General features: G+C 39.7%; 1 protein-coding gene across 1 annotated transcript in view; it reads left to right on the top strand.

The window, feature by feature from the left end:
* Positions 1–18364, top strand: part of rxfp2a (relaxin family peptide receptor 2a) — a 40659-nt gene extending 22295 nt beyond the window's left edge. Inside the window, exons 9-20 of the mRNA XM_014409907.3 lie at positions 2440–2514; positions 2875–2946; positions 5312–5383; positions 5725–5799; positions 8114–8185; positions 8486–8557; positions 8669–8898; positions 13093–13238; positions 13813–13908; positions 14634–14802; positions 15260–15478; positions 16323–18364. Of these exons, the coding sequence (XP_014265393.1) occupies positions 2440–2514; positions 2875–2946; positions 5312–5383; positions 5725–5799; positions 8114–8185; positions 8486–8557; positions 8669–8898; positions 13093–13238; positions 13813–13908; positions 14634–14802; positions 15260–15478; positions 16323–16456 (1432 nt within the window). The 3' untranslated portion in view covers positions 16457–18364. The remainder of the gene's footprint in view (positions 1–2439; positions 2515–2874; positions 2947–5311; positions 5384–5724; positions 5800–8113; positions 8186–8485; positions 8558–8668; positions 8899–13092; positions 13239–13812; positions 13909–14633; positions 14803–15259; positions 15479–16322) is intronic.
* Positions 18365–26810: the final 8446 nt, after the last annotated feature.

Genomic DNA, 26810 nt, shown 5'->3' with positions numbered 1-26810 from the left:
GGCAAAACATCCCTACACTTGAATATTCCTACCACCTCATTTCAGTGTGGGCTTGATGCGCTGCCATATCATTCTCTGTCTTGTACATCTCAGACTTCTATTACTGGCAGAAACCAAAAACTTGGTTTCATCAGAAAACTGAGTTTTCCAGTCATCCGCGGTGAAATGCGGATATGTCTAAGCCCACCCAAAGCATCTGGACATGTGTTCCTTTCCCGAGAAGTGATTTAGAAGAGACCTTTTTCTATCACTGATGAGAAGCTTGATGTGTATCTTCTTTGAGGTCATAGCATTTTGGTCTCTCCGGCCATGCTTTGGATAAAAATGCTCCAGTTTCAACCCCTTGTTTTATAGCAGGTGAACAATGGCTGCAAGATCATTTAGTTAATTAGCCTCTAATAAATGTAATACATCCACCTGTGTGATATGAACAAAAGATACAACTCAAGGAACTGTAAGCTTTTAGATAAAACAGGTCCGTGCAAAACAATCAAGCTTCAACTTCATGGAGAGAAAAAAAATACTCAGAATTTCTGATTTTCTCAGCACAGATGTACCTGTAACTTTATTTTGAAAGGTTCGTGGGTGGACATTCTTTTGTACATGCAAATATACTTACTAGAGATGGACTGATCCGATATTACATATCGGTATCGGTCCGATACTGACGTAAATTACTGGATCGGATATCGGAGAGAAATAAAAAATGTAATCCGATCCATTAAATATCAAAAAAGCACCACACAAAACTTTCGACACGGCGTAACTCTCCTCATAACCGTACCACGTTGGAGCAGTGTGCTCACGTGATAGAGCGGCTTTGTGTATTTGTAGCTTCGCTACCAAACCAGCATTTCATCTCCGAGGAAGTGATCCCATAGAGAAGTAAAGCAAGTGTGTAAGTTCATCTCTGAATGTTTGTAAAGCATTCCCGCGTTAAGCTTAACAACCCATATATGGAGCGACTGCCTCTTCTCTCCCCCTCCCTCTCCTGCTGCTACTTCAATCATGAAACTGCTTAATGATCAGCTGATCGGCTTTTCTGTCGCGAGTCCGTCTCTCTTGTTTGTTTATCTCCCACTTTGCACCAGAAAGAGGAAACCAGCGGCTGAATAACAGAAGCACGTTTAAGCTTGATAATCTGTTGTTAAAATTTATTTAATATTACTTTCTAGACCAGGATCCTTTTCTATGCAGCTGATGGCTGGTAACTGTGCAGGGGCGGATCTAGCAAAGTTTAGCCAGGGGGGCCGATAGGACATGAACAGGGAGAAGGGGGCACAAAGACATACTTTTCTTTCTTATTCTCATTTAAAATGTCTAGCTTTTATTAAATAATTATCTGAATCTTACACCCAAAGTTTTAATTTGATGTAAAATGTAAATAAGTCCATTACTGTATATAGTAACTATTAAGTCTAATATACCCTAGTAAGCTATATTACTTTTTCCTTTGGGGAGGTACCATCTGTGCAGTCTGCAGTTCTGTTAAAGAAAGATGTTGAATCTATTTAATAATTCTTGAAAAATAATTTATTTCTGTGCATTTTCTTTCACACTGCATCAAATTAAGGTTGATTACGTCGATTAAGCATCATGAGGTGGAGGGTGGTTCCTTATTTTTTTTTTTGTTTTTTTTGTTTTGTTTTTTTGCTGGGAGTTTTAGAGCCCTATTAGTTAGGTTGCTTACTCTTTAAAATACCAGAATAGTGAGGATGGAGTAGGTTTAAGTTTATTAGATTGATCAGTATTGCTGAACTATGAAATATTTTGGGTGCAGTGCATTTTTTGCATACAGATATAACAGAATAGCTTTAGTGTTTGTTTGTTTTTTTGTTTTTTTTAACTTAAGTATGAACTTATACAAAAAGCAGCAAGATATTAAAAAAACGTTTTATTGATTAAAAAACACATTATGTCGGATTCATATTGGTATCGGCCGATATCCAAATTTATGATATCGGTATCGGACATAAAGTGCTATCGTGCCATCTCTAATACTTACCTTTCAAAATGTATATAAAAGTTCCTGGGACATAATTTAATAACATCCCAAAGTCATATAAACTGTGTGATAATGTCGTGTATACACTAACTTTTCTTTTTAGAATTTACAGCCTGCCTTGCTGGTGAAATAACAGCCTGTACATAAACAAAGATAATAAAGTTATGAGTCAAGTATATGACATGTGAACATTTTTCCATGCAAACATGTTGCTGCTTCATGCTGTCTGTCTGACTTTTGACTCACTTTTGCTTGACTGACCCCCGATCCTACACTCTGAGGATCAGCACATTTATATATGGATGACAAGAAGTCCAGGAGTAAATTGGCCCTTAAAAGTCACAGTCTAAGCCTTACATCTGTTTAGTAGTCACTCTACAACTCTGTTCAGTCCTATTTAGTTTTGCGATTAAATGTCTTCCTCCCCCCTTCAGGTCCATGGTGAACACTTCACTGCAGCAGCTTCCTCATCCAAGCTTCTGTCAACACATGCCTGCCTTGGACTGGCTGTGAGTGAGAGTGTACTTGTGTGCATGCAGGTGTGTAGTGCATGTGATGTTAGTGCACTAAAAAGTGTAGCAGTTATGCTGATGTGTGTTTGTCCTTGTTTGCATATATAAATAACAAATTAAACTGGTATTATAGAGGTGATACTGAGTTGCATGACGGTTTGAGTCAGCCGATATCTCTGGGGCTGCTCAGATTTGCTTTATTTTTTTCTGAGCAGATTAAGTGCAAGAAAAAATATTCCATTTATTTTTTCTTTCATAACTTTTACCAAAGATCTATGAAAATTACACCCTTATATTTGTATGTTTAGTAAATGTACATTTTTATTTTCCCTCTCCTCCTGTTTTCACTACTCTCAGGGATCTTGAGGGAAACCAGATTCAAACTCTTAACTACTCTATCTTAAAGACATGCAGCAAGCTTGAAGTTTTGTGAGTATCCTGCTTTATTAAAAGTTCAATAAGAATGCTGAAAGCTCAGGGTTTAAATCTGCGCACCACACAGAAAGTTTCCCAAAAGATAAGGTAACGAGAGGTGTTGTTTGATCTTCAGATGCTGCATATATACTCAGCAGCTACTTTGTTAGGTACACTTGTTGAACTACTCAATAACACAAATATCTAATCGGCCAAACAAATAGCCGCAACTCTGTGCATGTAGGCATGAAAACATGGCCAAGACGACCTGCTGAAGTTCAAATGAATGTCACGAGGCTGAAGAAGTCACTTGAATGAGTGACAAAACGTTTCTCCCACTGAAAACACTATGCCCAGATGAACATAATCAAGTTTTTAGGATGTCTAAAGAAGACTGTAAAAATGTTGTCTGGTCTCATGAGTCATGATTTCTGTTGCAACATCTGGATGTTAGCATTTGGCATTAACAACAAGAAAGCATGGATCCATCCTGCCTTGTGTCAAAGCTCGGGTTAGTGGTGGAATAGTGTTGGGGATATTTTCTTGGCACACGTTGTGTCCCTTCAGACCAGTGGAGCATTGTTTAAACACAACAGCCTACCTGAGTATTGTTGCTGACCATGACCACAGTGCACCCATCTTCTCATGGCTCAGATCACTTCGAACTGGTTTCTTGGACATGGCCTCTCAACATCTCAACCCAGTAGAGCAGGTGTTTCAAACACAATGGCCCAACAAAGACAAAACTATGCATAAGACAAGACCCCCCCCCCCCCCCCCCCCCCCCCCCCACAGCCATTCAAATTAGTAGATAAACAATTAAATAAAAAGTTTGTGTCTTTCATTTTTTTGCATTTTACAAAGTGTCCACAGTAAAAAGAATCACTTGTTGAAATGTTGCTCGTGTCAGAACTATAACAGAATGTGATATAGATACAATATTACAGCTGTTGCATTGTTAGTCTACAGCAAGTGTTAGTTAAGTGTAATGAGGATGTGTTTGTGCATGTTTAATATATCTCTGAGGTCTCAGTTGTGCCTAAACGCAGTTAATGTTGTGTTTACAGGAAATACATTAGAAATGATGGACTTTTCATATATCAATGCAGTTAGTTAATCATCCTTAAGGGACTTAAGTGGCTTAAGTTTTTAGAAAATCTCCCACTTTAATCCTTTAATTATGTTTTATTCATTTTATTTTATCTGTTCATCTAAGTTTATCTCCTGTTCTCTCCCCTTGGCGCGCCCACCCTCAGACACACTTGTTTTCTTTTTATTTATTTCATTAATTAACAAAACAAATTCTGCTGTGCAATCAGATCTTTAAGAAATTGGTCAAACAAGCATAGAAATAGAAATTGGCGCAACTAAATGTGACTATCAGGCCTGGCCTAAACTTGCTTGGAAACTTGGCTCAGGCCAAAAATTACACTGTGGTAGGCAGGCCTGCTGATCTTGGCTTAATTAGGCTTCTCACCAGCTCTTTTCCTGCAGTCATACTTGGAGTTGGCCTCGGCATGCAATCATGTCACTAGACCCAATAGCTCTGGAGAATATGCTTAAGTAAAGCTTTTCCTGGGCACATTGTGCTCTTCATTTATTTTTATCCCAGATGTGGAGGGTCACTGGGTTAAATAGGACATAAACAGAAATTAATGCTCTGGGTTTTAGTCTGCCAGGTTATTATTCCAGGTCCGTCACTACCATGTGATAGTGAGCTTGTGGGATGGCACCTATTCATTCACTTGTCACCACATCTGCCAGAACACCATGTCTGTTGATTCAACTATAGGGTCAGTGGATTGTGTATATGGATCTTTTGCTTCCCACTGTCAACACGATCACCTCATACACCAACAGAAGCCAGACAAATGCCATACACTTAAATTTAAGCTCTTCCACTTCGGTGAGCCAAGTCGCAATCTCCTTGGTGGATGCTGCATCCCTGACCTCACCAAGGCTGCCGACTTGCTGTTTCACAAATGGCCCTGCAAAGCCCAACAGTAAAGCCTGTTGTTTTTAGGACCTATCAGAGCAGCTCATGTGCCTCAGAGGAGGTTAAACTGAGATCTAGACAGAAGTGCAATCAAGGTTTGTTTCAAATGAATGCATGTGCGGCATTTTTAAACTCCACAAATAAAAACACAACATAGGGCTGAGAGGAGATGAGCCATGAGGTTTGGCAGTGAAATGAGCTGAATTAGAGGAAAGGATTCACACGAAGTTCAGTGAGTACGGAGGCCTAAGCAGGGTCATGCAAACTTTGAGGACATGGTTAAGACTGACTAAAGTAAATGAGATTGTATCCATTTATATCAGTTTTCCAACAGCACTTTGCAGCTCTCTGCATGGTTTCTGACAGCAGCTCTGCCTTCTTCAGGTTACTGATAGACAACAGGATTAGGACAATTCCCGAAAACACCTTCCAGTCTCTGTGGAAGCTGGCCGAACTGTGAGTAAGAGCATATTCACAGAAAGCCAGTAAAACCATGTCAAAATAAATAAATAAATATACACCACTGTCTTCAAGTTCACTCAAAGAGATTCTGGTGAGGCTGGTGTTAGAGAGGTTTTGTTCTGATGAGATATGAAGTGTCAGGGATGAGTAAGAAAAGAAACCTGTGTAGAATTTCATGCAAACATTATGTATCTGCACATTTATTTAAAGCCTTTGCTGTTTTCTATGCATGTTTACGCTGTCCATGTTTGGAATTGAATGAGAAAAATGTAAATGTGCTATAAAATGAGTCAGGAGGTTTAATTTTTCCCTTGTTTCTCTTTCATCCTCTTTAGGGATCTGTCTAGGAACAGGATTAGGGAGCTGCCAAAAAACACCTTCAAGAGTCTCTCCAATTCCCTCCTTAAACTGTGAGTAAATGATAGTGTGGAAAATCATTCGTCATTATGTGGGTTTTGTAACAGGACTGAATTAGGACAAGGTCTAAAGTAGGATTAAGAAAAAATAACTTTGTGAAGGTTTCTGAGAATGTGACTTATTCTTAGTGGGATACATGGTGGCTGTAATCAGATGCAGAATAAAACTATTTTTGTTGGAAGCTCTGAAAGAAAGAATTTATAATGTAAAAGAAAAATCAATCACGAAACTGTTGCATTGAGTTAAAATAATAAGTGCAAGCATCATATTTTTAGATAAACTGAGTTTATTTATGTGCCAATTCTATATAATCCTCCATTAATCCTCTTACTTCATTTTCATTTAGTGGTATTTTGAGCTTCTTTTCCACTGTGTGAGAGGAAAATGATATATAGTAATGTAACATAAGAAATATTTACAAACTGAAGACAGGCAGTAAAATCCTGCATCAAACTGCAGTATGTAGTAGGGTTTTTTTGTACTTGATATTTAAGTATTACTTCACTGTTTGTGAACCACAATGTATGATGACATTGACTTCTCTGATGTAGGCGGTTTCAAAGGCTCATCAAATCAAATATGATACACTCAGCGTTACAAGGTTAACTCTGATCGTCCGTGTAACTCACAGTTTTAGAGCTGCTCCTCGTATGCATTGTGTCGTGCATTAAGGCATATGGACTGTTTTGATTTTGTAGTGTTAATTGTATGTATAAAATGTCTCAGCCTTTTCTATGCATACTCAAATCTTCCACTTATTACGTAAAAACAACATTTCTGTACTTTTGCCTCTTAGTGCTGAAGGGGAAAAAATTATCAAAATGAATGAACTTTGAGACAAACCTGTTTATGAGCAGCAGCTGAAGACCTTTTTTTGGGAAAGGAGGGGCCAGGACTGGAGATGCTGTCAGTCAGAGTAACAGCGCATGAATAATTGCTTTCATAAAACTATTGCGCTCCAGTTGGTCCGCTGGCTCCGTGTGTGTGTGTGTGTGTGTGTGTGTGTGTGTGTGTGTGACTCCCTAACGATCACTAGCTAAGACTTAACTAGAACAATGAGATTAGGCTATTTTCCACAGCACGAGCTATCCATGGAAACGTTTTTGAGTCTTGTTGATCTCACACCTCACAGGAAAGAGACAGGCGGAAAAGGCGGATTAGGGGTCTGCTATTTGAATCACTCGCATCACAGAAGAATTGCTGTTTATTGAGACTTTTGGGACAATCTGCTGTCCTCATTCGATGTCACATAATGCACATACAGTAACACATCCAATGGAGTGCATCCCCCTTTCAGTGACAAAACGGGCCTGGCCCATCAAGGGTTGGACTCGACTAGACCCCGGAAGGTGTGCTGTGGTATCTGGCACCAAGATGTTAGCAACAGATCCTTCCATCGTGTAAACTGTGAGGTGGCGCTTCCATGGATCAGACTTATTTCTCCAGCACATCCTACAGGTGCTTGATTGGATTGAGATCTTAGGAATTTGGAGGCCATGTGAACACCTCAAACTCATCGTTGTGCTACTTTTTGCTTTTTGGTGCCCTGCAGTGGACACACTGGGTCCAAAAAGCAGCATGGTCAACATGGGTACCATGAATGATCTGTGAAAATGCAGCACAATACACAACAAACTGTGATGCACAGTATATTCTGACATGTTTTCATCAGTTTGCAGTACAACAGCTCATATGTTGGATCGGACCACACAAGCCAGCCTTCGATTCCCACGTGCATCAATGACCCTGCTGCTGGTTCACCACTGTTCTTTCGTTGAACCACTTGGGATAGATAGTGACCACTACAGACTGGGCACACCTCAAAAAAGCTGCTCTGACCCAGTCGTCAACCCATTACAGTTTGGCCCTCGTCAAACTCGCTGAAATCCCTACGCTTGCCCTTTTTTTTTTCTTGGAAGTGCAGGCTGATCTCACAGATCACTGCTGTCACTTCAAAAGCTGTCCATCGTGAAGTGACTTACAAAGCAGGAAAAAATTTATTATGTCAAAGTATCAAAATATGCTATTGCACAGATCTATCCTGCCATTGCTCATTGCAACATTTCTGGCTTGTAGTTATTCAGGCCCTCTAAAGAAGACTTTAAATCTACTCTAAACTATGTAATCTGAGCAGGGGGAAAAGTGCAGAAAGCATTCTGTATCTAATGTCAGGTGTAATTGGACACAGACCTGTTTTTTTACTTGTTTTAAACAATCAAGGATGTCAGGAATGTACTGTCATTTGGCCATTTGTTATATTTCATGTTGACAGGCTTTGTTGTGTTTATCATCTGTTTCTTGTTTCAGAAATATCTCCCATAATCCTCTCCTCCGTATTCATCCAAGCCATTTCCACCACCTGACACATCTTCAGTCTCTGTAAGTACTCTGACATATACACGTTTGCCTGTTTTTATACATGTGAGGACCTTTATTGCCCTGAGCCTCAAACATCACAACTACATGCTTAATTTTAATAACTTTCCTCTAAATGTTATTCTAACCTCAATCATGAATACTAGTTTAAATCTTCAAACACTTCTTTGAAGTCATCTGGGACTCTCCAGAATATCTTTCTAATGCATTAATGGCTTCTTCACTTTGATGTCTTAATGCTGAAATTGGTCTTCAGAGTTTGCTGTAGTCTAGTGCGGTGGTGAAATCTGTTATTTCCTACAGAGCGCTGGAGGGAATTGAGATCGCAGATATTCAGACTAAGGTGTTCCTTCCCATGAAGAACCTCTCCCACATGTATGTGTAACACACAGCCGTCACTTCAGAAGAACCAGCATGTTTTGTCATCTCTTCTTTGTCGGTTGTGTTTTTGTTTGTTTTTTACAATTTTTCTCTTTTCTCTACAAGCTATTTCAAGAAGTTTCAGTACTGTTCCTATGCACCTCATGTGAGGTCCTGTAAACCCAACACAGATGGCATCTCTTCTTTTGAGGACCTCCTGGCTAACATGGTGCTGCGGGTGTCTGTCTGGGTCATGGCCCTCATCACCTGCTTTGGTAATCTGTTTGTCATCGGCATGAGGTCGCTGATTCGTGCTGAGAACAACCTGCATGCTGCCTGCATCAAAGTTCTCTGCTGTGAGTAACAACGTAGCACCGGGTCAGACAGTCTCGCAAAATAAAAGTACTTGTAAAAGCAGCAATAAATCTAAATGTCAAGCTGTTCTTTTGGAAAGTGAATAAGTCAGCTTAGCCTTGCTTCTATCCAATGAAACAGGATGAAGAAGTTTGTTATACTGGGATGGGATCAAACTGCTTGGAGACTTCCCAATCTACACACTTCTCCTTCATTCTCCTCTTTCACATTCCCTGTGCCTTTCTATGCCACTGTTGCAAAGCCTACTCCAAAAATGCAAAAACTGGGATGTTTTGTAAAGTGGAAATAAAAACAGAATGCAGAAATGAAATAAGGAAAAAGTTCCAGATAAACTATCAGCTCATTTTGAAATCGATGATAGCAAAATTTACCAGTGTATAGCATCCTGCCTTCATTTAACATCAGTCCATAAAAGTCTGGGACCTGAGGAAACCAGCAGCTGGACCTTTAGAAGTGTAGCCTTTTCCCATTCTTGTCTGACAGAGGACTCTAGCTACTCGGCAATCCTGGGTCTAATGCACCCTCATACCATTAGAGAGCCAGGCATCCATGTTTTCCAAAATGAATTTTAAATTTCAATTTGTCTGACCACAGAATAGTTTTCCGCTGTGCCTCAATCCACTTTAAATGACCTTTGACCCAGAGAAGATGGTAGCATTTCTGGATCATGTTCACATATGGCTTGTTCTTTGCATCATCACTCTGCCTCTCAGAGATGCTCTTTTTATACCCACTCATGTTTCTGATTTGCTGCCAGTGATCCCAATGAGTTGCAAAAAGTCTCTGCAGCTGTTTCTTTTTAGTATCACTTACTTTTGTTTTCTGTGTTCTGTTGTGAATAGCACGTCACTATGGGTTTATGAGATTGGTATTTGTGTTTACACAGGATCCCAACTTTTTCTGGATTTGGATTTGTAGTTTGCGTCTCCCCTCATGGTAAAAAGCTTCCCTCCCTGAGTCTGTTTCTACTTGAGGTTGCTTCCTCTTTAGAGGGAGTTCTTTCACCACTCTGTTGTCTATGGCTCGTTCATATGGGATTGTCCAATCAAACCATGGGATTGTGGCTATATTAGACTGTCTGGAGGCAAAATTGTTTCCACTTGGTTTGTTTCCAGAAGTAAAAACATGTTTAATTTTTTTTAAAATTTAATGTCAGAAATCTAACAGCATTGTGTTAGAGAAAACAAAAACAAGAGACTAACTCACTAAGACTCTGAGATGGAGGGAAAAGGAAATGAAGATGTTTGCTGCAAACCATGCAGGTTTTTTGTTTTTTGTTCTGCTGTACTTCTTAAATTGTTTACTTTGTCTTATTTGTACATTATTTATGGAGCACCTTTTCTTTGGAGATTGCAGATAGTTGCTTCTTTAATGTGAGAAGCAGATTGTTCTTTTGTTTTTGTTTTTTTGTTTATTTACTCTGTCATTAATGAATAAGTAAAGAAACATAATCATCTAACTCAAGGACGGGCTTTCTAGGAACGTTAAAAATTTGATATAATAGATTAGACGTGAGAAGCAAGTGGGCTTGAGTTCAGATCCTTAATTAATAAATGGAGGTCAATTTTGAATCTGTGAGAAATGCCTCTTAAAATGCAGTTGAGGTCCTGTCAGATCATTAAAGAAATTCACAGTCACTCAGAGATTGTTTGAGCAGACCCCCACCCCCCAAACCTCGGGTTGAGAGGTTTAACAATAAATATATCAAAATTTGTAGCTAGTTGTGAAACTTTAGCAGCTATAATGCATTTAACATCTCACTAAAATTGCATTTTTAATCCAGGGGTGTCTTTGGTTACAGGGAATCATGTTTTTACAGCGGTAATAACTTAGTGAAGAAGAGATTATTGTGCAGCTATTAGTAAGTATAAATTTAGATTGCCATAGTCTTCTTAAAATTAAGATGCTAGCCACAACGACTGAAAATATGCTTTACGTTTAATTTCTAATATTCTAATAAGTAATTACACAGGACACAGAGGGTTCATGTGGTACTCATAAATATACTTTGATTAGTGTGTGATTACATCTTCCAACAAATTGATCTGTTCTCAAAAATTCTGATTTTATCCATTAAAAATACAAAGGAGCATGCATCGGTTTGTGGAAGCCACCACCAACAACAGCTGGTTATAAGCTAACATCATGTATCCAAAAAATCACAGTTTCCTTCTCATAAACAGTTTGTTTATATTCTTGAACCATAGGGTAGCGTTTTTTCATGAGGTGTCCGTTAGAGCCACTATAAAGGAAGTTTCACTAATGTTAATGTTAATGACTAACAGCAGCTAACAACAGCATTTCCCAACAGAAAAGTTTAGCATATCTCAAACAACAATCACTTCAGTATCACTGTCATCAGACGTGAGCTTCACTGTCTCATCGACTCATATCGGACTCCTTTCACAAAGTTTTACAGCCTCCTAATAGACACCAAACAAACTGACAGCAGACTGACAGCCTACACTCCCTACAGATGAACAGACACCAGAGCTGTTTGTCCTAGAGTGGCCACCATACCTAAGATTATGCACTTGAATTGGGAGGGGTAAGAAAACAGTTGACTGCAATCTAGTGCATCTAGATCTAGTGGTGAGATTTTACACACAGTTTTAGTCAACGCTTACCTAATTTCTTTCCAGCCCACCTACACTGAACAAAAATATAAACGCAACACCTTTGTTACTGCTCCCATTCCCCATGGGATGGACGTAGAGACCTAAAATTCATTCCAGATACACAATATAACCATCCCTCCCAAACAGTGGTCACAAATCAGTCCAAATGTGTGGTAGTGGGCACATCTGCTATATTGAGATAATCCATCCCACCTCACAGGTGTGCTACATCAGGATGCTGATCTGACATCATGAGTAGTGCACAGGTGTACCTCAGACTGCCCACAACAAAAGGCCACCCTGGAATGTGCAGTTTTTTGCACTATTGGGGGTCTGGGGACCCAGAACCGGTCAGTATCTGGTGTGACCACCATTTGCCTCATGCAGTGCAACACATCGTCGCATGGAGTCTATCAGATTGTCAATTGTGGCCTGTGGAATGTTGGTCCACTCCACTTCAATGGCTGTGTGAGGTTGTTGGATATTCGTGGGAACTGGTACACGCTGTCGTATACGCCGGTCAAGCACATCCCGAACATGCTCAATGGGTGACATGTCCGGTGAGTATGCTGGCCATGCAAGAACTGGGACATTCTCAGCTGCCATCTGCCCTGAACAATGTGAACCATGATTCATCCGTGAAGCGCACACCTCTCCAACGTGCCAGACGCCATCGAATGTGAGCATTTGCCCACACAAGTTTGTTACGGCGACGAGCTGGAGTCAGGTCAAGACCCCGATGAGGACGACGGGCATGCAGTTGAGCGTCCCTGAGACGGTTTCTGACAGTTTGTGCAGAAATTGTTTGGTTGTGCAAACCAATTGTTCCAGCAGCTGTCTGGGTGGCTGGTCTCAGACGATCTTGGAGGTGAACCTGCTGGATGTGGAGGTCCTGGGCTGGTGTGGTTACACGAGGTCTGCGGTTGTGAGGCCGGTTGGATGTGCTGCCATATTCTCTGAAACGCCTGTGGAGACGGCTTATGGTTGAGAAATGAACATTCAATGCACGGGCGACAGATCTGGTTGACATTCCTGCTGTCAGCATGCCAATTGCACGCTCCCTCATTGCTTGTGGCATCTGTGGCATTTTGCTGTGAGACAAAACTGCACATTCCAGGGTGGCCTTTTGTTGTGGGCAGTCTGAGGTACACCTGTGCACTACTCATGATGTCAGATCAGCATCCTGATGTGGCACACCTGTGAGGTGGGATGGATTATCTCAATATAGCAGATGTGCCCACTACCACACATTTGGACTGATTTGTGACCACTGTTTGGGAGGGATGGTTATATTGTGTATCTGGAATGAATTTTAGGTCTCTACGTCCATCCCATGGGGGGCAGTAACAAAGGTGTTGCGTTTATATTTTTGTTGAGTGTATCTGCATATAGCAAGATCCATCCATGCTTGTGGTTCCATTAATCTTGCCTGTTGTGGTGACTTAAATAATATAATAAAACTGTTTTTGGGAAGGATGTAGCTGACAGATGGGCTTATAATCACACAGGGCACATCTGCCTGTAAATAGACTCATAGATGTCATCCTTATCATCCAGGTGCTGACTGCCTCATGGGCGTGTACCTGTTTTTTGTTGGCGTATCTGATGTAAAATTCCGCGGTCAGTACAACCGTAACGCCCTGATGTGGATGGAAAGTGCGGAGTGTCGGACCATTGGATTCCTGGCCATGCTCTCCTCAGAGGTACTGCCCATGTATATATCACACTTCAACACACGCAAATATGCATGCAGATTGAGACAAACTGATCTGTACTGTAAAACTGACACATCACAAGGATTTGCACTTACACATCCTTCGCTTTTTGCTTGTACTTTTGCCCTGCTGTTTTCAGCTAAAGTAGCTTCAAGATTAAAATCATCTTTTGTTCCGCTCACTGGCTGTATCAGCTTGTTTCGGCTCTGCATTATATAAATATCATGTTTGCAGACTAAGGTACTCATATTATGCTCTCTTTTACTTTAAAAACGTGTTTATAATTCACTCTCACTCATTGCTTTTAGCTGTTGCAGATGGAGACATAACAAGCCTCAGCTGGAGTTTAACAACCTGTCTCAGAACTTTATGCACTTTCCAGGATAAATCATCATTAGACTGACTTTATAAATGATGTGAACCCAAGTTCCATCCTCTGCATGTTGATTCCTCTGTCATAATAGAGGTTCTACTAATAACAGTGCAGCCAATATTCAAAGCAGTGTTCAGTTTATTAGTTAAAAACATGTTGTTTTCATTTGCGGTGCATGTTTCTCCTCAGGTGTCTGTTCTCCTCCTGACCTACCTGACTCTGGAGAAGTTCCTTGTCATTGTTTTCCCTTTTAGAAATTTGCGCCCAGGCAAATTTCAGACAGGGGTAAGTTGCACTTTTCAAAATGGGGAACAATGTGCCTGATGAATGTCATCCAACTGTTGTCTTTGTCTACAAAGTAATCGTCACTCTTATTTTGAAGAAAAACTGCTGAAGAACACACTGCACAAAAGTCCTCAACGCTCACTGACTCAGTAACTGCAGAGCTCCAAACCTCCTCTGGCATTAACATCAGCACAAAAACTGTTTGCTGGGAGCTTCATGCCTTCAGTAGGTGTAAAGTGCAGGTAGCTCATTTTAGTCCACTAGTAATCTTAGCTGTAAGGGAAAACAGTTTGTGTGAAGAACAAAAGAGAGATATCCTTTGTTCTACTGGTTTGGTATGAAGTATAAAGTAACCCCTGAACATCACCATCCCCAAAATATTGACCATTTCCAGATTTACTACAGTCTACTATTCATTTTACTGCTTTGAACCAAGTCTAAGAGTCAGCCATTTATTGTAAATATGCCTCCACCCACCTCACATCCACCAGTAAAGAATTAAAAGACCTACTGCTTGTTCTCCCAGATTGTCCACACAGAGGCAGAACATGAAGTGACTCGTCAGTCAGCAGGAGGCAACTTGATTGAAGCAAATGCTTGAAATCTGATTAAATAAATGTCAACTAGAGTTTGGAAACCCAGGCAGTCATAACTTTTCTTATTTGGGGAATTTGAAGAGTACTTTGTGTGAAATCCTGACAGCATGTATGTTGTCCTGCTTTAAGGTGGTCCTGGCCTCGATCTGGCTGCTGGGGTTTATTATTGCAGCCGTGCCCCTAATGAATGAGGACGTCTTTGGGAACTACTACGGACGTAATGGGGTCTGCTTTCCCCTGCACTCTGACAGGCAAGAAAAACCTACTGCCAAAGGATATTCCACAGGGATTTTTCTGGGTGAATAGAAGATTTTGTTTTTCATGAATTTTCATTCCATATTTTATACTTACATAAGTAAGAGACAGCACTCAGAAGTGGGAATAATTCTTTGTATTATTGTAGGGTCTTTACCTTACAACATAAAACACCTTGAGGCAACTGTTGCTGTGATTTGGTGATGTATAAATGAAATTGAATTGAATTGGAGTTCAGTAAAATCTTTTTTTTAAATTGTCTTTTTCAGAAAAGAAAGACAATCTTCCATTTAAACTTTAAACACCCAAAGAAATGCGAAATTGTTCATTATCACAGAATATACAAAGTGTAAAGTAAAAAAAACTACGCAGTACAAATCTGTGAAGCAGAACTGTCCTGTGTTCAAAACCACTTAAATACTGTATTTAATACTGTATGAACTGCATAACAGTGTTTGATATAGTCCCAGCCAGCATGAAAAGCATTTGTATCTCTTTAGGTCTAAACCTGGTGGCTTTCCTGGTGATTGTATTCTCCTACTCCAGTATGTTCTGCTCCATCTATAAAACCGGCATCAATGCCACCGACCTGAGGAGCGGACTGCACAGAGATGTGGCTGTGGCCAACAGGTTTTTCTTCATCGTGTTCTCTGATGCCCTCTGCTGGATTCCTATATTTTTGGTGAAAGTCCTCTCGCTGCTGGAGGTGGAGATCCCTGGTAAGAAGTGAAACATATATATGTGTGTGTATATGTGTATGTATAGATATATGTGTGTATATGTGTATGTATAGATATATGTGTGTGTGTGTGTGTGTGTGTGTGTGTGTGTGTGTGTGTGTGTGTATATATATATATATATATATCTAGCAGTCCCTTCTTACGAATGCGTAGTGGTTAGACTACACGCCTTTGGAACACAGGATTGCGAGTTCGATTCCTGCCTGGGGCGTCTGTATCCAGTAAGGGTCCTAAGGCTAGACCCCCTATATTAAGCAAGCCTACCGCAGACATGAGCGAGACGGATAAATATGAAGGCATGCCGGCTCGGACGTCGCCCGGATCAACGAGGTCCGCGTCAGGTGTTGAGGAACCAGGGTACCCTGACGAAAAGTGGGCTACTGGAACAGGAAGGCATCGGTGGGCAAGAGACAAAAAAAAGGGCGTTGTTGGAATGCTACTACGCAAGTAACCCCGGCGGAAGGGGCTACATGAATAGGATGAGGGACCTATGGATGGAGATATATATATATATATATATATATATATATATATATATATATATATATATATATATATATATATATATATATATATCTCATATACATATATATATATATATATGTATATATGTATATATATATATATATACATGTGTGTGTATATGTATATATATATGTGTGTGTGTGTGTATACATGTGTGTGTGTATACATGTGTGTGTGTATACATGTGTGTGTGTATGTATAGGTCACTGTGTTACTTTATTGAATAGTTTGCTAACAAGCATCAACACAATTATATTTCTCTAGATTTCAATCACTTGTGAAATGTTTCCTTCCTTAGGCACTATCTCCAGCTGGGTTGTCATCTTCATCCTTCCCATCAACAGTGCCTTGAACCCCATCCTGTACACCTTGACCACCAGCTTCTTCAGAGAGCAGGTGGAAGTTTTACTCTGTCACTGGCAATACTCCTAATACTCTTCTGCCAGGAGGAGTATTATGTCTGAAGAAAGACCGCAAAAGCCTTACCTCGTCCACAATCTTTATGGAGACGTCACGGGGTCTGTGCTACCAGCCACCCGTTTACCTCCAGCAGGTGTCACTTATAAGCGCAGATCCTCTCTATGCCTGATGATGTATTTGTAAAGATACAGCATTTTGTAAGCTACTAGTCCTTTTTTATTGTTTTACGTTCACATTCACACCCACATCCAGGATAGAATCACCAAATATCCTAACATGAACATATTTGGACCCAAATACAAATAGTACCCAAAGAGAGCCCATGCAGGCCAGACCTTTTTGCTTTGAGGCAAAAGACCTAACCACTGTTGCACTTCACCACTTGAATTAATAAAATATAATGAACATAATATAAAAATTCAAGATCTTACAACTGGTCCAGTCATAATTTATAAAATATACTGTTAATGTCAAGCCATCCTGAGGATGGCGCAGACCATAAAATGGGTGTCAAACATAGGGCCCAGGGGCTAGAATTGGCCAGGCAAAAACTCTAGTCCCATTGGGCTGCTTTGGGGAAATTGAAGGAGCTCATAAATCTTGGACTTTTTACCGTACTCTCATAAGTTTTACAGCTTTTTTTCTACTGATAAAAACCACGCTCCCCACTTCCTCCCAGTGAAAACAGAACTTTTTTAATGATAGGACACTCTGGGCAATGAGCTACCAAAACTTTTTATGTAATTTTACACATTTATTTCTTACTGTCAAAGCCCAAAAGTCATTCTGACAGATTTCTTTTTATTTACTTACAGCAGCATTTCTTTATCACGTAAAAGGAGATGCCCAATTTAAATTGCACTTTTCATTAATCTGTTAAGATATAGGAGGGATTAACTGTGCAGTTAACTTCTTTAAAACGATAGAAAAGCGCATTTCAGTTAAGATGAAAATGAGCTTTATGTGGCTCATGTAAAATGAGTTTGACATCCCTGCCTTAAAATTCCTTAAGTCTATCAAGAAAAGTGTTTAGATGACTCTTGTAAAATACACACATAGATCCTAAACAGTCCCTATGGTGAACTTTTTATGAAGTTTAGAAGCTGTGGGACAAACACAGAGAGACTGACAAATACCAGTGGCATAATATTAATGAAGAACATATTTTATATACAGAGCTATCCAGTTAATCTCTGCTTACCTACTGGTTTCTTTTTTCTCCTCCCCTTTAATTCCTCCATGCCCATCACTTTTTGGGTTTTTATCAGCTTGTTTAACTATCCTCATAATTCTTGGTTTCATGTCATATTCTTCCATTTACATGTACTGTATCTGCTTTGACTGAACTAATGTTGAAACTGAACCAATATGGTGCTGGCCCTTTGTGCCATAGTCATGCTGTTTAAGAGAACTGCTCTGAACTCTTCATTTGACTGACAACTTGGATGAAAGCATTTTGTACACGTATGTCATATTACATGTAATTAACAAACTGACAAATGAGGAGACTGAATTGCGACACTCTCAACATCTGCACATGAGACTTTGGAGCTGGACTTTTCCAGATTTCTTTCATGTTTTGATGACTGATTTTTTTATTTTTTTTTATCAGTGCACCAATGGACCTTTAAAAGCTCCTTTAACTTAGTGACAATCATTAAACGTGGAGGAGTTTAGACACTGATGACATGAAAAGGAAAGCTGGACAGATAAATAAAAATGGCTGTTTAATACTTGCATACATTTCTCATTAATATGCCAAGCAATGGAATCCTAACAAGGCCCTTATTTCCTGTTATGCTGTATTGATCTGCATATGTTTGTTTAGTGTATAAAATTCGGTGTGCTTTTTGATGGTGTTTGTTGGTGTCAGGCTCTATATTGGTTTTTCTTAAATTAAATAACAATAAAAAGACATGAACTAACATGAAGCACATTCATATATTTTTGGCTTTTTTGTATGAGCAGTAGTAGGTCATTCTTTAAGGCTTTCTGTAACCTGAAAGGAAGACAGCGCAAACAAAAATAAGCAGTGGTGTACTTTATGTATGTTTATTTACATACACACGGAGATGAATATTTCCCTATTATAAAATGAACATGACTGAAAACCTTGATTACCAAAAAACAGTGCTGGCATTGTTTTCCTCTATAAAACCATTCTAGCTAAACTTCCAGTTTAGCTCTGTATCCCTCTCTGTCCACATACCAATAGCTACCAGCTACACTTCTCTAAATGGTTACTTTGTCACTTTGGACATGGGATAATTTACAAAACAGACCTACATTTAAACATCCTTCTATCTTCAGTTTATTTTCTCAAGATTCCTATTAGCTGAAGCAGTGCAGCACCTTTATTCCTGGGGTCACAAATCCTTACATTTTAATAGTTTGCTGTTAAACATACACACACACACACACACACACACACACACACACACACACACACACACACACACACACACACAAACAAACAACAAAAAACAGCTTCTCACAGCACAAATTATACCTGATATAACTTTTACAGATCCAGGCTCATGTTAACAGTTTCTAACTGTAGTCAAAAGTGTTTCTCTCTATCTGCAGTGGCACCAAATTCTATTCCTTAATAGCACCATCTAAAATACTTCTTATAACTGAATTGGTACTTGCTATCGGTAATACAAATTGTCCTCCTTGCTGATTTTTTTGTATTAATAAATATTAATAAAGAATTATAAATTTTTAATACAAAAAATAACATTTCTAATCAATTTAAATGAAAAATGAAGTAATATTTATATATTCAATTTAAAAGCATAATAAGTAATGTAGTGAAGGACACTTGTGGGTGTTTCTTTTGAGAAGTCATTTAATGCTTTAATCTTCTATGTTATGACTATTTTTAGCCATAACAATAGCACTCATATTTTATATTCATATTATTATGTGTAGGATTGTGCACATTTTGTTGTATTTCTAGCTTTTTCTTTTTTTTTTTTTTAGATGTGTTAGGTTGTATGGTCTCTAGTTTAGCCAGGTTTCTTTTGTAAACGAGATGCTGTTCTCAGTGGGAGTTCTTGGTAAAAAAAAAAAAAAAAAAGGTAATGATAATCACAATACAAAAATGAAGCTGTTTCACCTCCATATTAGTTTGTGCAGCTACGTATCATACACGTGCCTGTTATCCTGCTACAACGTGTCTTTGGACTTGTTTTCCACGGCTTTTACTTCTCTTGATTTGGTCTCACCTGCGGTTCTCAGCATCCTTTCATAGCAGGTGTCCTGCCCTTGGTCCAAGGTGCGCCCCTAGCGACACGTTTATGGACACAGCTGCTAACCAATAGGAAGCTTGTCTTGCCTCAGTTACCGGCTTCTTGGCGTTCGATTGGTTGCTAAGGGCGGGGCACTCACATCCCGAGCAGTAGCGCTGTCAGCTGAGGCGGCACGACTCCTGGAGGAGAGAGACGAGGAGGATTGATGAAAACAAGCCACCGAATCACATAAACAAAGAACTGGTGCTAGGAAATGATCCTGTAGTGGCCGAGGTCGACGCAGAAAAGGTACAGTTAATCTAAATGATTCGCCAGTGCTATGCCCGGTGCTGTTTAACGGCTCTGTGTCAACCACAAAGGGAACCGAGCAATTTCTTAATACAACATCGATAGCTCTAACTACCACGGGGGGCTTCTACTAGCTCTTTAGCAGCTGAGTTAGCCATAGGCTTAGCCGGTTACAGTGGTCGGCCATTAAAAGAAAGAAAAGGAGAATGTGACTTAACCTAAACTCGCTTCTTTAGTTGCCTCGGTGCCACCAACACAGCGAACAATGCCGAGCGGCTTTGTGAGGCAAGTTAGCTAAAGCAACAGTGTTTATCTAAAACAGCGACTATCATAGTAAATCACACTTTATGATGGCTACGCTACACTTTAGCTATCAGCGAGGGAGCTAATGTAAATACCAGCAGTGCTACTTGCCAGTGATTACAATCTGGGAGCATTAAAAAAAAAGTGTGTCACGTCTGGAAGAGAAAACACGCACGTCTCTCAGTTCCGGTGCCCGTCTGATACCCTGTCTGGGCCTTTTGGACCCCTCACCGATGAGGTGTTTTTCGTCATTGAGAAGACGTATAGAGTTGTGGGCTGTGGATCAATGTGTAGTTCAGGTCGGGTGGTCTCCCGTTGTTATTATCCCATTGCTGAGATGTCCAGAAGCAGTCAGCTTGGATGTTTTGTGAGAGGAAGCCAGTGTTTGAGGATGTATCATTGCAGGCAGCAGTACCCTGCTGACTGTTTTAAATGTTTTGAAATCTGATTGATATTTAATAGGGGTTTTGTGCTCTTCTGTTGTGTTGTGTTGTACTGTGCTGTGCTGTGGTGAAGTGTGCTGCTCACACTGTTCACACATCTCAGGCTTACTCCCTTTCTTTCTCATGAATCATAGTCCTCTTCATCACTCCAGCTTTTTTGGCACAGCCAGTCAGCAGCAGCAGTAGGAGTGACCCAGTTAACTCTATTGTTCTGGGTATGGATTTACGCTACAAGTAACACACACACACACACACACACACACACACACACACACACACACACACACACACACACACACAGTTTGACATGTGTGTCAGAGTATTGTGCTTCTCTGAGGTTCCTTCGATCCCTTTAAGTTTGTTCCCAATCTGGATTTCAAGATGTACAATTCCTGAAATCCAGACTGGTGTTTTTGGAATAAGTTTCCTCTACACCAGTCTGGTTTGATTTCATTTTTAAATAAGCATAATGCATTTGCACAGATAGTGATTATTCTTACAGATTCAAAGCTTATTTAAGGAAGTCCTTCTTTAATTGTTTGAATCTGAAACTTTTTTTAAGATTTAAATTTTCTTGTACTTGCTGTTTAATACGTGGAGGTGCTTTATAATGCGCTGCCCCACTCGGGCTTCAATTGCCTTTGTAGCATGACTGATTTATACATCAGCACCACTGTAGTGGAGCAAAAAGCCCTGCATTTATTACCTTTTAGCATCATCAAACCACATTAAAAATTCATTTTGAGAGAAACTTTATTATTTAAAATTAGAATTGGCATTTGTTTCTGTGCATTTAGTTGTAGAGAATATTGGCTATTCAAACAAAGAGTTTGCTATCAGCCACTATCCATGTGAGAGTATCATTTTAAAATTTTTGGCCCTCTATTATCGGGTTTCTCAAGTTTTGTAGAGAAGCCTTCTTTCACCCCTTTTATGATACTTGAGACTCTGTTTTAGTATTTATTTATTTATTGTCATTGTCAAGAACAATGAAATTGCGTTTGGGGCTTCCATACAACCCAAAAAAAAGAAGAAAATAATAAATACCCCTTAAAACCCAAGTGTACATATTTAACCCAGTGTGACTCCAATGCAATAAGACAATCCTTAGCAATAATGTTCGTAGAAATTCAGACAAAGACCTGAGAAACATGACAAAATACAACAATGCAACCCATTCAATATTATTGTACTGTGAGATATGATATCAGATATGATAGTTATCTATTTAAGAAAGAGGGGGGGGGGGGGGGGGGGGGGGGGGGCAGGAGGGGGAAGAGAATAAAGATATGATGCACCAATGCAGACCAGTTCATTGCTATTAAGAAGTTGGATATGGTTATTGTCCGTGAGAGGGGGGCAGAGAGTTCAGGAGCCTCACAGCCTGTGGATACAGGCTGTTGGCCAGTCTGGATGTTCTGGCCTGTATAGACCTGTACCTTCTCCCTGAGGGCAGCAGATGGAAAAGGTGGCGCGCAGGGTGATGTTGGTCCCGCAGGATACTGTGCACCCTCCTCAGACAGCGAGTGGGGAAGATATTACTGATCTCTGGTTTTTTGGCACGTTAGTGTAAATGGCTGAGTTCTTTTAAGCTTTACCGTCTATTTGTCGACAGGCCCTTCAATCCCGCTCACAGGTCACAGAGATCAGATCTAAGGAGCTCATGACAACTTTTTTTTAATTTTTTCCAGACAACTTTTAACATGAGTGGCAGAGACTAATCTGGTATAATGCTGCTGTAAGTTTCCAAAATATATTTTTGGAAGCTTAATTAAGGTTGTACGGTGTGGATGAGCATGGCCACCCTTTATTTGTTTAAGTAAATCTGCCAGAAAGTAACTGCTCAGCCATCTCCACACACACACGCGCGTATGTGTGAACAACAGAAAGTGCGACCTCACACTCTGGACTGGTGAACCTCAGTCAGCTGAGCTCTCTGTCTTTCCTCACCCTCTTTGTTCCCATAGATACCACTAGACACCTCACTCCCACTGCCTTACATAACGTGGTTCTTCTGCCAGAGACACACCAGTTGACTCACACACAGAAGACATCATCACACAGTCCTTACCATCACGCTCCCTGTTTGTTTTGCCCCAGGTGCTCATTTTATGGGTGTGCTGTTCTCCGAATATTATTCAGAGAGCAGCTAAATAGTTTTTGTCTTACATGGCCTGTTAAGCCTGTTTGAGCGGCGTGTCGATGTATTGATTTAACAAAGAATTAATTGAATTTGCTTGTGTGTGTTTTGTGTGTGTGTGTGTTTGTTTTAAGATTTTAGGAAATTGTTGAGGGAGCGTTGTTTCACGCCTGTAGATTTAATGGAGCTCTGAGGCTGTTTGATTATGCATTAGCCCGCACATTGGAGACTCCAGAGATACTGTTATATAACACAGCTCTATATGGAAAGACATATTGCTGTGTGTGTGTCTGTTTACACGTACACTTCAATGGCTAGTGTGATGTAATGCCGTGATGCATTTTTTTGTAATTGATGTTTTGATGTCTCATTTTGTTTTTAAAATCAAGCCATCAGTCCTTGCTTTTATCTTTTCTGCGCTGCAGGCAAAGCTAATTGTGTTTAAAACAATCTTGTCAACGTACAAACTAACAAACCTGACCTCCTCAGAAAGAAACGCTATTGGTAAGCAGAGCTTTTGTTTCTGTAATGGGCTCAAGAGGGCACCATTGTAGAGCCGGTGTTTGGGCATGATAATGGCAGGAGAAAAAAAAGATGGAAGATAATCAGTTGTTAAACTACCAATGTGGACAATACAGCTACAATACTGAGAAAAAGTGCTGAGTCACTCCTCATTTCTTTATATTTTATCGGGAAAATGAAAAATAGGTGCAGTGATTTGTTGAAGCATGCAAAAATAATGCAAATACATTATATAATGCAAAAACAGAGTTTTTACACTTCTAACAAACTTGAAAGTCAATATTTGGTGTGACCACCTTTATTATTCAACACAGCCTGAAATCTCTTTGACAAGCTGTCTTGTTATATCTCTAAGTAGTCTTCAGGAATAGTTCTTGGGGCTTCTTGAAGCACATTCAAAGCTCTTCTTTGGATGTTGCTGCCTTTTATTCTGCTCTCTGCCAAGATCCCACACTGCTTCAGTAATGTTGAGGTCTGGACTCTGTAGAGAGACGAATCCATGGCTGATAGTGTTGCTTTGTGTGTTTTTCTCTCCAGGTATGCCTTTACTGCATTAGAAGTGTGTTTGAAATCATTGTCATGGTAAAAAAAGAAGACTCCACTATGTTTTACTGATACCTGTAGACTGTTGTACCGCTCTCCTGATCTCTTGGTTCAAACCAAGTAGTTAAGATCTGTTTTTGATTTTTAGTTAGTCAAGTTCTTGTGCAGTTTGACATACCTTGGCTATTTCTCCCTGTTTCCCTTCCACTGAGATCATTTCTGATGAGACCACAGCAAACAGTAGATGGGTCAACTGAAAGGCCAGATGCATCTCTCAGGTCCTGTCTGGATCTGGCTTGTTTTCTATTCCTTAAAGACATGACTTTCAGATACTGTTCATCTGCTATTAATACATTTTTATATACCGCCACTTCTTTTTGTAAGATATGAGACATTTTGAGATAATAGCTCCTTCACATCTGCCTTCATGTCGGTAATTTTCATTGATTCAACTAAAGAAATGGGGTCATATTATGTTTTGTTTTATTTTTTTGTTTTTTGTGACAGGCTGTCTTATGTTATGGTTGAATGGTTCTTAGATTAGTGTTAAGTTGCTTAACAATTGAAAGACAATCCTCTGAAAATGGTCAGAGACAAGGACCGGACTGAAAGTGATTGAAAAAGGTATTTTAAAAGACCTGCAGAGAGCCTGAGGCAAAATATCACAATAGGGTGGCAGACAGTACAGTAATTGTAGTGGTGCATTGCAAACTTTTAAACGTGATCAATTTTAAACTCGTGACACATCTTTTCACTTGTATAGGCTGTTTTAATCAATTGAATCTGTTTGATGTTTGAGTTTAAGTCAACAAAAATGAATTATTAGTCTGATAATCAAGCCTTCCATTCTTCCCCAGCACTGGCTAAAAATAATTACACACCTTTATGGAATGCAATTCTTTTGCGTACAACCTTGTACGCAGTGTACAATGTGGTGTTCATACTTTACACTATAAAACAAAAATCAAAGTAGTTTTGAAAGCATGCGGAAAATGCAGCCGCTAAAAGTGAAAGTTTCATTTTCACTCCGAGAAGTCACTCTCAGCTTAAACCCTGCCCAAACATGCAGTAAATATAAACATGTCAGTTACTTTGCCTGTTTAAACCAGTTTTATGAAGGCATGCATGTATAAAGTAGGTGTTGTACTTAATCAGCTTTGTTCATCACACACCAACCAGCCAATTCTAACATTTAGTGACATCATGAAGGATTCCCTTACTTTTAATTAAATGTTAATTCCTTTGTACTGTTCACAAGGAAAATTTGAATGTAGGATTCTTACATGTAACTTTTACTTAAACAATAACAATTTACTAACCTTCATTTTCTTTATTGTCACACGCATCAATGATGATAATGATTTAGTAAGGCTGAAAGGTATTTGGTGCTTGATTTAACCACAAAGTAAAATCACTCTCCTTTATTATAAGTGTTAACTCAAAATATGCACTCAGTCATACGCTCTTGCGGGAGCAAATGTCCCCTGTGATCTGGACTGATGCTTGTGGTGAGGCGCGGGTGTCATTAACTGTGAACTGAATTAGTCTTGATTTGTTGCTTAAGACCAGAAGTAAACTTGTTTATCTTCTCTTGTTCGACCGGCTTGCTGAGTGTACGGGGGAGTCTGGAAACTGTTAACAAGACAACGTATTTGACTGACAAGAGAGATAAAAGTCCCCTGTCACAGAGGTCCCAGATGGTGCAATTTAAATAGTAGGTGGAGGGATGATCAGAGAAGAAATACAAGGGGTTGCTTTGGGCTGCTGAGGTTAAACTAAGAGGTACAAAGCAGAAAAAGGTGGAAAAAAATTGGGTTTAAAATGACCATCATTCTCAGATTAATAATTAATTCTATGAATCTTGTTAATCTGGGATGTGAACACATGGAAAAAGCAGCAAAATTGCAATTTTTGATTTTTAAAATAAAAGATCCCACAAAAAATGGTTGTGGCACAGTCTCCTTTGACCTAGACTGTGTGGGAGGAAGTAGTTTCTACATTTCAGACTGAATGTTGAATGTGAGACTGGATGGCTCCGCTTTGTCTTCTCAGCTCAACTTTCACCTCTGACTTGCAGGGACACATTTCTTTCTTTGTTGGCAGTGTTGTGGCTGATAACTAAAGTTGAAAAGCTGCACAGTCTACATAAAACTGAACAAAAACAGAGGGACGCTCAGGGGAGGAATCACAGTTAAGGAATGGCAGCTGTTTATTTTAGCCTATGACCCTGTGGTTTGTGTGTGTGTCTCTTTGGGTCTATTTGGTTGTCCCATAACACCAAACCATGTCTGTACTGCGGGCAGAAGCTGGTGCTTATCTCATAATTCATATTCAGGCTGATTTGTGTGCAGGCTGTTAAGTAACTCAGAAATTATGACTAAAAAACTAATATTATACTAATAGTCAGGTCAGGTTGTTTCTAATACATATCTTAATGCAGATAAAATGAAAATGCAGAAAAGACAGATACTTTTATCTGTGGGGTTTCTTTGATTGGTTGGTCAGAATTAAAGATTAAATACAGAATAAAAGTCTCCTGTTTGTGTGTGTTCATGTGAGGAAGAGTGAATGAGTCTGTTTTTAATAGTTGGCTGTTGTACTGCCTTAGGGGACGGCACGCCTCTCTAACTGACTTTGGCACCGAGCCTCACTGTGCCTGTTTGCCAGCCGTTAGCTATTTCCTTGCTCTTTGTTTTGTCTCCAGACACTAGCTTGTGTGATGTATTTATTTGACCTTTGACCTTGATGGCATTTGAAGTCTCCTTTGTTTGTGGTGATTGTGGAGATTCAAGAAAGACAGATTACAAAATTCAAGGAAGGAAAATTCTCATTTCCTGTTAGCAGCCAGTGGCCGGTGTAGCTTCAAGCAGATG

Source organism: Maylandia zebra, linkage group LG10, assembly GCF_041146795.1.
Source record: "Maylandia zebra isolate NMK-2024a linkage group LG10, Mzebra_GT3a, whole genome shotgun sequence".
Lineage (NCBI taxonomy): Eukaryota > Metazoa > Chordata > Actinopteri > Cichliformes > Cichlidae > Maylandia > Maylandia zebra.
This window is presented reverse-complemented; position numbering and strand designations above follow the sequence as displayed.